At 35.7% G+C, this 15555-nt stretch overlaps 1 protein-coding gene across 1 annotated transcript; it reads left to right on the top strand.

Annotated features, from left to right (window-relative positions):
* Positions 1-4206: 4206 nt before the first annotated feature.
* On the top strand, positions 4207-5885 carry LOC135843559 (protein krueppel-like). Its single transcript, XM_065361494.1, has 2 exons — positions 4207-4225; positions 5335-5885. The coding sequence occupies exons 1-2, from the start codon at positions 4207-4209 to the stop codon at positions 5883-5885; spliced, it is 570 nt and encodes a 189-aa protein (XP_065217566.1).
* Positions 5886-15555: the final 9670 nt, after the last annotated feature.

Consider the following 15555-nt stretch of genomic DNA (forward strand, 5'->3'; position numbering starts at 1 on the left):
TTTGAAGAATGGGCTGCTGAAGTAGAGTACCTCGAGACAATGTGAAAATAATGAAAGCCCCCCATCCGCTCCCTAAGGGGGCTGTGGCCAAACTAATTTCAGGGTTCTTACTGACTGGATGGGTGTATATTGTAAAAAAATTTGAGCTAAATCAAATGACATGACTTTCAAAATTGTCCTTTTTTGGTTGAGTTGACATGGAATGACCAGGTGCAGAAGTTGAACTTTTTCACAATTTAGACTATATAGGGGTTGGATCCAGATGCTCACCGAAATAGTTCAAGGATTGCTTATCTTCGGGAAGCATTTGAAAAAAAAATGCATCCAAACCAAATGCAAAACTCCTGGGAATCTGTGGTGACAGATTTATTGATTCAGTTTTAAAAAGAAATAATTTATTAACTTTGTTTAACACAAAATACTTTAAACACTTAGAAACACATTTGTGTCATTCCGTAGGTAAAGGGCCCATTTGGTCGTTTTTATTTATCGAGATAATTGTGTTTTTAGTGAAACAGTGGAAAAAATTGAAAATTGAGATTTTGATGGATTTCGATGTAGAACATATCCGACTATCTCGTGTTGAAGTATCAAGGCCGCAGGTGCGCCCCAAGCAGAGAAAAACGGAACTAAAGTTTTTCTATAAAGGGCCCATTTGGTCGTTTTTGCTTTTTAGCAGTAAATTCGCTTCCAAAAAAATACCCTACAAATTATACTGCACCTAGTTGCCAGTGGCAACATGTATACCATTCAAAAACACGTTTTACGTTGGTGCAGCGTTAGCCGTGTGACACTGGATAACGGATTGCGGAGCAGGATGTCTGGGTTCGATTCCCGCCCGGGGAAGAAGTTTTTTGAAAATTTTTTTTCATGATTTTTATTTTTACAAGTTGAATTTTGACAGGAAATGTAATTTAATCATTTTTTTTCTGCTTTTGAACTGAGTAATGAATTTTTATGCAAAATTTAAATTTATTAATCATTGTTTTTCAGGCTTAAAATACTCATAAACATGAAAATATTGAGTAAAAAAATCGCTATTGCAGGTGGGTAGTAATATTTGACATCAGAAACAATAATCTTCAATTTTAGGTATGAAGGTTTTTGGATTACGTGAAATTTCAGCTTTTTTCAGAAAAAAAACTTTGAAGGCAATTTTCTCAAAAGTTGAGTTTTTCAAATTTTTAGTTCTGGATTTTTTTTTGAGTTTTTTTTTGCACTTTTTGGGCTTCTATCCAGCTCATATGATTGCTCCGGAGGTCTACTTTACCCCCCCCCCCCACCCCTAACTCAATATCGACCAAATGGGCCCTTTACCTGCGGAATGACACATTTATAGAACTTTTAAATTATTCACAAGTTGAAACAGAAATGTTTCTTACAAGTTATTCCAATGAAGCTTGGAAGAGAACTGAATACTGTTAGTGGGTTTGCTTGAGCTTATATATATACTAAAATACTAGTACCTAAAAACAATGTCTTATGTAAAATAACATACAAGTAGAAGTATGAGATGATAAAAGAGTTCTTATGGATAACATACAAATGGATATAAGAGGATAAAAGAGTTCTTATGGAAAAAAAACATACAAATAGATATAAGAGGATAAATGAGTTCTTATGGAAAATAACATACAGGTAGATATATGAGAGGATAAACAAGTTCTTATAGAAAATAACATACAGATAGATATATGAGAGGATAAATGAGTTCTTATGGAAAATAACATGAAAGAGAATATATTGGGGAAAATTAAGGTAGACTGTGTCATGATGACATACTAGGTAAATTTTATAATGTAGGTTATATAATCTGTCACTACAGAATCCAAATTGTAGGTCTACATATGCAAAAGGCTGAACTGGGCAAAAGTTGATTTTTTCACAATTTAGACCAAATAGGAGTTGGATCCAGATGCTCACCAAAATAGTTCAAGGATTGCTTATCTTCGAGAAGCATTTGAAAAAAAATGTATCCAAACCAAATGCAAAAATTCCTGGGAATCCAAATTGTAGGTCTACATATGCAGATAGCTGTACTGGGAAGAAGTTGAACTTTTTCACAATTTAGACCAAACAGGAGTTGGATCCAGATGCTCACCGAAATAGTTCAAGGATTGCTCATCTTCCAGAAGCATTTGAAAAAAAAAATGCATCCAAACCAAATGCAAAATTCCTGGGAATCCAAATTGTAGGTCTACATATTGCAAAAGGCTGAACTGGGCAAAAGTTGAACGTTTTCACAATTTAGACTACATAAGGGTTGGATCCAGATGCTCACTGAAATAGTTCAAGGATTGCTTATCTTCGAGAAGCCTTTGAAAAAATAAATTTATCCAAGTACAATACAAAATTCCTAGGAATCCAAATCGCAGGTCTCTATATGCAAATAGCTGAAGTGGACAAAAGTTGCAACGTTTTCACAATTTAGACCAAATAGGAGTTGGATCCAGATGCTCACCGAAATAGTTCAAGGATTGCTTATCTTCGAGAAGCATTTGAAAAAAAAATGCATCCAAACCAAATGCAAAATTCCTGGGAATCCAAATTGTAGGTCTACTTTTGCAAAAGGCTGAACTGGGCAAAAGTAGATTTTTTTCACAATTTAGACCAAATAAGAGTTGGATCCAGATGCTCACTGAAATAGTTCAAGGATTGCTTATCTTCGAGAAGCATTTGAAAAAAAAATGTATCCAAACCAGATGCAAAATTCCTGGGAATCCAAATTGTAGGTCTACATATGCAAAAGGCTGAACTCGACAAAAGTTGATTTTTTTCACAATTTAGACCAAATAGGAGTTGGATCCAGATGCTCACCGAAATAGTTCAAGGCTTGCTTATCTTCGAGAAGCATTTGAAAAAAAATGTATCCAAACCAAATGCAGAATTCCTGGGAATCCAAATTGTAGGTCTACATATGCAGATAGCTGTACTGGGAAGAAGTTGAACTTTTTCACAATTTACACTATACTTATTGTTGGTTGATTCAGATGCTCACCTAAATAGTTCAAGGATTGCTTATCTTCGAGAAGCATTTGAAAAAATAATGTATCCAAACCAAATGCAAAATGTCTGGGAATCCACATTGGAGGTCTCTATATGCAAATAACTGAACTGGACAAAAGTTGCAACGTTTTCACAATTTAGACCAAATAGGAGTTGGATCCAGATGCTCACAGAAATAGTTCAAGGATTGCTTATCTTCGAGAAGCCTTTGAAAAAAAAATTTATCCAAACAAAGTACAAAATTTTGGGAATCCAATTTGTAAGTCTGCATAATATTATTGTGTAATACATATTACACATGTTGATTGATATATTTTTGAGGTTGTAGAGTTTGAATCTGGAGTTGGTTTTTTGGTAGAATGAAAAAGGTAAAAAATTTCAAATTTGGTTTTTATTTATCTCAATGTTTTCTTATACCACTGATGTTCAAAGTTGACAGTTTTGTATACAAAATCTGAATTCAGAACATGTTTTGAAAAAAAAATCCTATACAATCAGGCAATATCCTGTGTTCTCTTCTTCGGGGTGATGTCAGATGTGTATTTTGGAGTGATGTATACTATGTTTTGGGGATTTTTTTCTTTGTTTTCTCAGAAGATGATAATTACTTATTTTTCCTCCTTACATGAATTTTTTAATTTTTGACAAAAATACATTTTTGTACTCTGCAATAAATTGTCAGATGAATTGTTTTTCTGAAGTTACCACAAAGACAGCAAAAATGCTACTATGGAGGAATTAGGTGGCAGGAGGGGGAGATTTCTACTGATCGCCATTTTCATGCACATCCGTGTTTTTGAGCGGAAGGTATTTCAAATAATCATTAGTTAGCTCATTTCATAACTGTTGCAACTTCCACAGGGCACAGTGGGCCACAAACCCCCCTCCATGACGCATACCTACACAATGACCGATGTTTCCCCTTGAAGGAAGAATATCTGTTCCTGGAAACTGGTTTTAAACTATCGCCCCACCATCTCTTCAGATTTGTGTGTTCCTATATGTTGTTTGGGTTTCCTCCCACTCATTCAGCGTACTGAACGTTTCTTATTCAATCCTCTGTGTCTGATGTGCTTTTTTTTAATTACAAGATTACATTTCAAATTATGAGTTGATTGATTTGTTTGGGTGTTAATTCGTTCGGGCGTTGTTGTATTCGGGTGCTGATTGGATCCTCAGTTATTTAGCTGTTTTGCAGCAATGTCGGCTTGTTTGAAAGGTAAGAAAGTGATAATTATTTACGTACGTAGTTAGTACTAAGTAGGTAGTGCTATGTATTTTAAGAATAGTGTGTAGGTATGTTCATTAGTAGCCAGTCGACCTCCGTTGTGTTTCAACTGGCTACAAGGTACAATGGAAAATAGTAAAAATCTATACATTTCTGGCAAAAATATAAAAAAATATCACTTTTGTGAAAATTTCCAAATAACTAGCCTGAAGTATCCATTTCCCTTCCAAAAAATTACCCTACCAGAAAATTTCGCTTTTTTACCTAAAAAAAAATGTCAATGCCCAAAACTTATCTCCAATTAAAAACGAAAATTGTGAAATACTAAGTATATTTTTTTGGCCAATAATTTCCAAAAATGCGTGCTTTTTCGCGATTGAAAGGTCTCGATTTTTTATACCCACCTGTAACCAAATTTCAAAAACTATAAGTTCGCATTCGTACTCATCGACCTCAAAAACATACCATTCAATATGTATCTCTTAACTTTTTCGTGATTTTTCGAAATTTTGACCCTATTCTTGGTGAACAGCGGGACATTGAGGGATTGGATCCAAAAAATAAGTTCATATTCGTACTGAGCGATCTCAAAAACATACCATTTGACATATCACTACACTTTTTTGCGATTTTCTGAAATTTTGGCCCCGTTTTTGGGGCACAGCGAGACATTGAGGAGTTGGATCCCAAAATTATGTTCATATATTCGTACTCAGCGACTTCAAAAACATACCATTCGATATATCACTCGACTTTTCACGATTTTTCAAAATTTTGACATCCTTTTTGGAGCACAGAGGGGCTTTGAAGGGTCGGACCCAGAAAATAAGTTCATATTCGTATTCAGCAACTTCGAAAGCATACTATTCGATATATCGCACGTCCAGATTCGTTTTTCAACGGACGGTCTTTTCTTGAAAAATGGATTCATTGCGATCCTGCAATTTATTTGAGCACCCTTCCCCCTCTTACATTATCATACCGAGCAGCCAACGAGCTTCATGGCTGCATATTTGTTGCTGGCAGGCGCATAAAATACTCGAAATCCTGTCATTGTCCCGCTTGATTTACTAAGTACGAGGTTTTTTGATTTGTTGCAGGTGTTGTTTCTAATAGTTCCGATGAATTGATCGTCACCGATGTAAAGTCAAATGCAACTGCATCGGCGCCGGTGGCATCTTCGGTATTCGCTCAGAATACAACAACCGTAACGTCCAAAGGCAACAAATACGTTTGCAATATTTGCCAGCAAACGCTCAAGTATAAGGGAGATTTGAAGCGTCACGAACGTGCTCATACCGGTGAAAAACCGTTCAAGTGCTCGCAATGCCAGACGAAATTCACCAGGAAGCATCACCTGACAACGCACATGCGTCGGCATACTGGGGAAAGGCCCTACAAATGCGAGCATTGCCCCCAAGATTTCAACCAGGTGGCCAATTTGCGGAAGCACACCAGAAGGCATACAGGAGAACGTCCCTATAGTTGCGACCAATGCCCATCGAAATTTGCAGACCTCAGGCAACTTAAGGTCCATATTATGCGCATTCATAGCGCACAAAAGCCATTCGCTTCCAATATCTTCTCGATGCCGATGCAAACCGAACCCGAAGATCTCTCGATCAATAAAAATCTATCGATCGGCAAATAACAAAGATTTTAGTTGCAGAGTCGCAAAGGGTCCCTCCTCCTCCCCGTTTGCCCTCGATAAAACAGGCAAAATGCGATTCTACTGAGCGATTGAAAATTTGTAAATCTTTTTTTTGGCGGGGAGGGGGGTATTAGTAGTTGGTGTTTTGAAAGTATTTTCTTCGTAAAAGATTCGCTATAATTACGAAAAAATATTGAAAGATAACATATTTCTGAAACTGAGGAAATATTTTGGAACGCAGTGATGCCAATATTTTAGGTTTCAAAAAAATCGAGAAAGATTGGCCAAAATTCCTGAATTTTTTTGCGAGTTTTCGAAATTGGCAATAACATGCATAGAATGGACGCAGAACCTCAAATATATTCATTTAGGACTAAAAAACGGCTAGCGAATTAAGCAGTTCGTTAATTAAAACGCCGATTTGCCCATTTTATGCATATCATATTTTTCACTAAAAGGAAACCACGAGGTGTATGCAGTTTGGAAAAACCAATTTTAAGTTGTGCACACACACTGCGCCTGGGCGCCAGAATACCAGTGTGACTGTAGGTACCTGTGTAGTTTAAAAAATTCGCACTCTCTTAGATGATCATCCGCATCGAACTCCCAAGGTGCGATATACTTATTATATATTTTTAGTATGGGTAGGTCAGCCTTCAGGCGTGTGGTGAGGGGGGCTTGGGGGTAGGGGCATGGGTACATTGGGAGTTACTTGTGAGCCACTTTGATATTACATACTTTTTTTATGATTGGTTTCATTTTTATTTTTTATTTTTTTCTGTTTGTTTTTGTTTTTATGTTTTTTATTTTTTTTCTTTGTTTTTCTCCGTTTAATGAATCACTATTTATTAATCTTTAGGTACTTATCTTTTGTTTTTAGTATCTGTTTGTTTGGTTTCTGTTTAAGCTCACTTTACTTTCTTATTTTTTGCATTATTGTTAAATTTTTGTATTTTTTTCTTCTTGCTATTTCCGTTTATAAAACGATATTTAGTTTTTGTTCTCTCTTAGTCATAATCGGTCTCTCCTGTAATTGGCTTCTGGCTGTTGGAGAGACCTAAATTGTAAAATTAATAAATAAATATGTAAATAAATATCGGCTGGCTGATCAATAAAAGTTTAAAAGAATTCTTGATCCTTTTTTGGTGTAATAAACCTGTCTACGTTTGGGTACCTTCATTTTCAAAGCAGGTAGGTGCATTAAATTCTCTCGGAACTGTATTTCTTCCGTCTTGTTTTTATTTATTTATTTTTGGGGGAATCAATTAAGTAAATAGAATCACAGGGTCACTATATGGGGTAATTGTTTGAAATATTTTCGGAGAGCGTGATTCATTTTGTATACTCTCGTACGTACCTAACATCCTACTCACAAGAGAGGTACCGCGGGTGACATTAGCTGACTTAAACCATTCTTGCACCGTTGGGTTTAAAATCAAAGGATGAGGACAAATCCTCTATTTTTAATGTCAATCCCATATGTAGGTAAGTAGTACCTACGCATAGAAAAAACACAGGTACTGGTGCGCAAAGTTGGTGGCCAACATTGTTGGTGAGAGGGTGACTGAGGGAGGGTTTTTCTTTTAAAAAAATTATCGAGAAGTATACCTTTACCTACATGCATCGGTTAATAAAAATGTACCGTACGGATACCCGTGGTTGGAGCGGTATCTTTTATGCGTGCACCTACCTGTTAAAAGCACGAGCTGCCGGTTTCCCATTCAGTTTATCTATACCACCGATTCGATTCTTCTTATGAAGGTATTACATAGGTAATACCTGCACCAGCAATTAACATCTAGATCGACGTTGAAGGGAAGTACCCTTTGCCCATAAAAAAAGTCATCTTCGGACCATTGTGTACCTCAACCCGTATAGCCTTGTATAAACTAAAGCACCCCTTTTCACAATAGATTTGACGAAATGCGCCTTTTTTTGTATAAATCTGTCGCTTAATAGGCGTGTATAAATAATAGTATACATTCGCCGCCAAAACGTCGTCGGGGTCGGTCAGGGGGTCGGTCAGGTAGTTCTATAAAATCAGCCGCATTTCAAATGCATGAACAAAGTAAATGGCAGTTTTTCAACTATTCGCCAATGCGGTGATCATCTAAGAGAAAGCGACTTTTTTAAATTACATAGGTACCTACAGTCACACTGGTACTCTGGCGCCTATGCGCAATGTGTGTGCACAACTTAAAATTGGTTTTTCCAAACTTCATGCACTGTTGTCCCTTCAATTTCCTAAAGCTCTTTAATACAAGTATAGAAATAGATTATGCTCTTGAGATAGTCTTGTACAACTACGCACCCCATTGGTTGCCCCACTGGGCCGCGCGACGACACCAACCTGCCAACTTTTAGTGTAGCCAAGCGGTCGGGCAACCAACGGGATGCGTAGTTGTACAAGACTATCTCAAGAGCATAATCTATTTCCATACTTGTATTAAAGAGCTTTTAGTCCGGCATATGACAATAGGAGTAATTGCACTCCCCCCCCCCACCGATCCACCGGGACAACTTTTTTCTTAAAGGAGACATCCTAAGGAACATTTTAAAGCAAACTTGCCAAAAAAAAGTTGGCCTTACTTACAAAATGGCGGCCATTTTCATTGACAGGTCAGCCGAAATCGAAGATTTTCCGTTTTAACACAGGAGTTGCACGAACTTTTTCAAACTTTACAAAGGTACTTAGATCGAAAGATCATGCAAACATTTATCACCTGTCAAAATTTCAAGTGCTAAAGTGCATTTTCCGATTTTTGGTGAATTTTTGAAAACCGAATTTAGGCCAAAAATGGGGGAAAAATTAAAATTTTACCAAATTGACCAAGAAAGCTGAAATTTGGGATATACCCTATTTTCGACATGCCAAATTGATTGGAAACGGTTCCAACCCGTTTTGAGCAGTTCTGGAGCCTCCAGAAGATTTTTGAAACTCGAAATTCCCACAAAATTCCATCAAATTGGAGTTGTAAAGCTAAAATTTATTCTAAAAACTAATTTTCAATACGCTACGAAGTACTGCAGGTGAATTTCAAGTCGTTTTGGATCCTCCAGCGACTTTTTGAAAATTCCTGAAGCCTCCAGCAGATTTTTGAAACTACGAATTTTCACAAAATTTCATCAAATGGAGATGGAAAGCTGAAATTTACTCTACACTCAAATTTTAACACCCTCTGAAGACGACTTCAGGTGGGTTCAAGTCATTTTAGAGCCTTCAACGACTTTTTTGAAAATTACTAGAGCCTCCAGTAGATTTTTGAAACTTGAAATTTCCCCAAAATTTCTTCAAACTAGATGGAGAGTCGAAATTCATTCTGCAAACTAATTTCAATACGCTATGAAGTTGACTGCTGGTGAATTTCAAGTCGTTTTGAAGCCTCCAGCAACTTTTTGAAAGGTTGTATGACGTTTTTTTGTAAGATTGAAATTTCCTAAAAGTAGCTGGAAGCTTCAAAATCATTTGAAACCACCGTGTAGTCTGGGAAGCAAATCTCAGCTTGCCAACTCTTTTTGATAAATTAATGTTGGGGAAATTTGAAGTTTCAAAAATCTATTGGAGGCTCCAGTAATTTTCAAAAAAGTCACTGGAGGCCCTAAAATGACTTGAACCCATCTGAAGTCGTCTTCAGAGGGTGTTAAGATTGGAGTGTAGAGTAAATTTCAGCTTTCCATCTCCATTTGATGAAATTTTGTGAAAATTTAAAGTTTCAAAAATCTGCTGGAGGCTCCAGTAATTATATATTTCACAAAAAGTCGCTGGAGGCCCTAAAATTACTTGAACCCATCTGATGTCGTCCTCAAGGGTGTTAAAATTGGAGTGTAGAATAAATTTCAGCTTTCCATCTCCATTTGATGAAATTTTGGGGAAATTTCAAGATTCAAAAATCTGCAGGAGGCGCCAGTAATTTTCAAAAAAAGTCGCTGTAGGCCCTAAAATTACTTGAACCCACCTGAAGTCGTCTTCAGTGGGTGTTAAAATTGGAGTGTAGAGTAAATTTCAGCTTTCCATCTCCATTTGATGAAATTTTGTGAAATTTAAAGATTCAAAAATCTGCTGGAGGCTTCAGGAATTTTCAAAAAGTCGCTGGAGGATCCAAAACGACTTGAAATTCACCTGCAGTACTTCGTAGCGTATTGAAATTTGTTTTTAGAATAAATTTTAGCTTTACAACTCCAATTTGATGGAATTTTGTGGGAATTTCGAGTTTCAAAAATCTGCTGGAGGCTCCAGAACTGCTCAAAACGGGTTGAAACCGTTTCCAATCGATTTGGCATGTCGAAAATAAGGTACATCCCAAATTTCAGCTTTCTTGGTCAATTTGGTAAAATTTTGATTTTTCCCCTCATTTTTAGCCTAAATTTGATTTTCAAAATTTTACCAAAAATCGAAAAATGCACTTTAGCACTTGAAATTTTGACAGGTGATAAATTTTTGCATGATCTTTCGATCTATCTTTGTAAAGTTTGAAAAAGTTCGTGCAAGTCTTGTGTTAAGACGCAAAATCTGCGATTTCGGCTGACCTGTCAATCAAAATAGCCGCCATTTTGTAAGTAGGGCCAACTTTTTTTTTGGCAAGTTTGCTTTAAAATGTTCTTTAGGATGTCCCTTTAAGAAAAAAGTTGTCCCGGAGGATCAGCGGGGGGGTGGGGGGTGCAATTACTCCTATTGTCATATGCCGGACTATTTAGGAAATTGAAGGGGCAACAGAGCATGAACTTTGGAAAAACCAATTTTAAGTTGTGCACACACATTGCGCATAGGCGCCAGAGTACCAATGTGACTGTAGGTACCTATGTAGTTTAAAAAAGTCGCTTTCTCTTAGATGATCACCGCATTGGCGAATAGTTGAAAAACTGCCATTTACTTTGTTCATGCATTAGAAATGCGGCTGGTTTTACAGAACTACCTGACCGACCCCGAAAACGTTTTAGCGGCGAATTAACTATTCATTTATACACGCCCCTACAAATTTTTATATTTATGTATTCGTGTAAATACATCTTTTATTTCGAATGTGCGCAACATAATTATTTTATTAAAAGCCTATAGTGGTTGCGGTACACAATGGTCCGAAGATGACTTTTTATGGGCAAAGGGTACTTCCCTTCAACGTCGATCTAGATGTTAATTGCTGGTTCAGGTATTACATACCTGATACCTACATGAAAAGAATCGAATCGGCGGTAGATAAACTGAATGGGAAACCGGCAGCTCGTTCTTTTAACAGGTAGGAATTGGTGCATGCATAAAAGATACCGCTCCAGCCACTGGTACCGGTACCGTACATTTTTATTAACCGATGCATGTAGGTATACTTCTCGATAATTTTTTTTTCAAGAACAACCTTATTCCCTCAGTCACCCTCTCCCCATCAATGTTGGCCACCAATATACAGACCTGCAAGGTTCAATTACTTTGCTGACGAAACAGACTATTCAGCAATTTTTGAAATTAGAGCAGAAAATTTTGAAAACTTCTGACAATAAGAGCAAGATTTTGACAGTTTTTGGCAAAAAAAAGCTAGCAATTTTCGAACAAGTTGAAACTGTTTGGCTTTATTCCAAAAAAAAACGACAATTTTTAGTAATTTTTGGCAAAAAAAGAAAAAAAGTAACACCATTTGGCAATTTTGGACATTTTTGTAGACAAAACCGAGATTTTTTCATGGTAAAAATTCAAAATTTTTGTCAAATGTAAGACTTTTTCAGAAATTGCTGGCATAAGTACGATATCTATGTACCTACTAGTCCGACATATGACAATAGGAGTAATTGCATCCCCCCGCCGATCCTCCGGGACAACTTTTTTCTTGAAGGGGACATCCTAAGGAACATTTTAAAGCAAACTTGCCCAAAAAAAGGTTGGCCTTACTTACAAAATGGTGGCCATTTTGATTGACAGGTCAGCCGAAATCGCAGATTTTGCGTTTTAACATAGGACTTGCACGAACTTTTTCAAACTTTACAAAGGTAGATCGAAAGATCATGCAAAAATTTATCACCTGTCAAAATTTCAAGTGCTATTAAAGTGCGTTTTTCGATTTTTGATAAATTTTTGAAAATCGAATTTAGGCTAAAAATGAGGGAAAAAATCAAAATTTCACCAAATTGACCAAGAAAGCTGAAATTTGGGATATACCCTATTTTCGACATTCCAAATCGATTGGAAACAATTTCAACCGGTTTTGAGCAGTTCTGAAGCCTCCAGCAGATTTATGAAACTCGAAATTCCCACAGAATCCCATCAAATTGGAGTTGTAAAGCTGAAATTTATTCTAAAAACTAATTTCAATACGCTACAAAGTACTGCAGGTGAGCTTCAAGTCGTTTTGGAGCCTCCAGTGACTTTTTGAAAATTTCTGAAGCCTCCAGCAGCAGATTTTTGAAACTTTAAATTTTCACGACATTTCATCAAATGGAGATAAAAAGCTGAAATTTACTCTACACTACAATTTTAACACCCTCTAAAGACGACCTCAGGTGGGTTCAAGTCATTTTAAGGCCTCCAGCGACTTTTTAAAAGGTTGTATGACGATCTTTTTGGAAAATTGAAATTTCTTAAAAGTGGCTGGAAGCTTCAAAATTATTTGAAACCATCATGTAGTCTGCGAAGTAAATTTCAGCTAGCCAACTCCATTTGATAAATCAATGTTGGGGAAATTTCAAGTTTCAAAAATCTACTGGAGGCTCCAGTAATTTTCAAAAAAGTCGCTGGAGGCCCTAAAATGATTTGAACCCACCTGAAGTCGTCTTCAGAGTGTGTTAAAATTGGAGTGTAGAGTAAATTTCAGCTTTCCATCTCCATTTGATGAATTTTGTGAAAATTTAAAGTTTCAAAAACCTGCTGGAGGCTCCAGTAATTTTCAAAAAAGAGGCGCTAAAATTACTTGACCTCACCTGAAGTCGTCTTCATAGGGTGTTAAAATTGGAGTGTAGAGTAACTTTCAGCTTTCCATCACTCCATTTGAAGAAATTTTGTGAAAATCTAAGCGGCACAGTCGTGCCGCCCCCCCGCCCTCCCGTTCCGAGATTTCCATGGAAATCCGCGGAAAAGGCCGAGAATGTCCGATATACGGCCGACCGTGCACTGCTTATTATTCTGTAATCATTTGGAAATTTATTTTAAAAATTATGTATCTCGTAAATGGTACATTTTTAATACAAAATGAAATAGTACCTAGGCTTATTTTTACGAGCTCTATCTAGGTACACCAAAACCAATACTGTATGTTGAATAGTTTTTAAGATACGAAAATACATTTTGCATTTACCCTAAATTTATTGCAAAATTTTTTGTCAGCCATTTTATGGCAAAACTACTGAACGGATTTTGATGAAATTTTGAATACTGCTATGAATCGTCTTAATCAAGACATTGTCGTCGAGAAAATTTTAAAATTCTCAATTTTCACTCTTTTTTCTCGTTTTTGACCCCCTAAAAATGTTTAAAATTTCCCGAAAATAACAAAAGGCACTAGTCCTATGTTCAAGGTACCTATATTTAAAATTTCAGCTCTCTACAACTTATAGTTTTCCCTGTAGCCTTGTCTAAAGAGTATATTTTGTATGAAATCAGTGTTGATTTATTTGCAATCAAAATATCTCTATATTATTTATTGAAGTTTCCCTCTTGCTAGGCATTTAATTAAAAGTAGAAAGTGAATTATTTGTAATTTTATTATCTCAAGTTTGGCAGACATGATTTTGTTGGGAGATTGTTTTTCATCGGAATTCGTATTTGTTTTTGTTTTTGATATGTACACGCATTTGTTCTTATTTATTTGAAAAATGCTATCAGATTAATGAAATATGGAACAGTATTTCAATTCGTGAATCCGATTATAATCGATTATAGTACATTATAATCTGTCCGAGTAAATGACCCGTACATCGTCGATTAATCGGCCCTATAAATAAAATTCATAGCTTAATCCAGAAACAGGGATATAATCGATCGCAGTCGATGCTACATCGATTATTTTTCTCAAAATAATCGGATCTTAATTCCCAAAATAACCACCCGATAAAAAATTACAGCGAGTCAGCCAAAAAACAACGATCGTCTAGATTCATACCCTTTGCGGTTTGTAGTGGAATTTTTTTTTCTGGACTTCGAAATATTTTCGTCTTGCTTTTCTACAATCCGCGGGTTGCATATTCTATGCCTGATTCTTATCACTCTGGTAGGCAAAACAACACGGATTTCCAAGTTTTCATGTAAAAAATGCAACTTTTTCGATTGTTCGCGGATACTGGTGAACTTTTATGTGATCTCAAATCAAAGACAATGAAATTCCCTATCGACTGATGTATAATTTTCATCATTTCGCATAAAAATAACGGTTTTTATGAATACTTTTATCTACCGATTTGTTCGTATTGTCAACTTTGAACTAAATATACTCGACATTTTGAGCAAACACATCGGTATTTTATTATCTTTAAAATGGTGTTTCACCCAAAGCTCAACCTTTTACCGTTCAAAAGCTCTCGTTGTTCAAAGTTGCGGAAAGTGGTTACTGATCAACAGTTCAACACTAACGACTATAGTAATGGCCAACGGATGAACATACTGAATTTACCACTTTCAGCAACTTTATACTACTAGAGCTTTTTAACGGTAAAAAGTAGAGCTTTGGGTGAAGATCCTGAAAAACCATTTTGAAGAGAAAAAAATTACAAACATTTTGCAATAATTAAATAGGTTTAGGTACCTATGTGTTCGATCAAAATTTCGAGTATTTTCAATTCAAAGTTCAATACTTACCGCTTGCAGCTAGTTTCCGCAACTTTAAACTTCGAAAACTTTTGAACGGTAAAAGGTTGAGCTTTGATATAGATAGAGTAAATCCTCGCCATTCAAAACATTACTCGACGATTTGAGTATGAACCAAGATTTTGAAAATGAAGTTTGACAAAAATGAAATAGGTATTTTATATAATTTAACTGAGAAATGTTTATGATTGAAAATGGTAATGCTTCAAGAAATTTGCAGTAATATTCTCTTGTCAAAAAAAAAGGGCGGACAAAACCTTTTTCTAAATTTTTTTTATTCATCATAATGTATCATTTCCCTTTCATTATGAATTATAATTTAAGAAATTTGTGGTTTTGTCCGCCCTTTTTTTTTGACAAGAGAATATTACTGCAAATTTCTTGAAGCATTACCATTTTCAATCATAAACATTTCTCAGTTAAATTATATAAAATACCTATTTCATTTTTGTCAAACTTCATTTTCAAAATCTTGGTTCATACTCAAATCGTCGAGTAATGTTTTGAATGGCGGGGATTTACTCTATCTATATCATTAAATTTTGTTACTTTAATTATTATTATTTTTTTCAATAATTTTTTATTTCTTATCTCCATTGACAGTTAATGGATCATTTTTACAACTGTTTTTTAACCAAACCACATTTTCAAAATGTACATTTGTACTAAAATTGTTGAGTAATGTATTGAATGGCGGGGTTTTACTCTATTTATATCAATAAATTTTGATACTTTCATTATTAATTTTATTTAAAATAATTTTTCAATTCCAACCTCTATTTTCATAATTGTAATAACTTTCCTTGGAGGGAGGGCGGGGGGTTAGAATTCTTTCCCAAAGATTTTTTTGCGGATTTAAAGTTTCTAGAATCTGCTGGAGGCTCCAGT

Source organism: Planococcus citri, chromosome 4 (genome assembly GCF_950023065.1).
Source record: "Planococcus citri chromosome 4, ihPlaCitr1.1, whole genome shotgun sequence".
Classification (NCBI taxonomy): Eukaryota; Metazoa; Arthropoda; class Insecta; order Hemiptera; family Pseudococcidae; genus Planococcus; species Planococcus citri.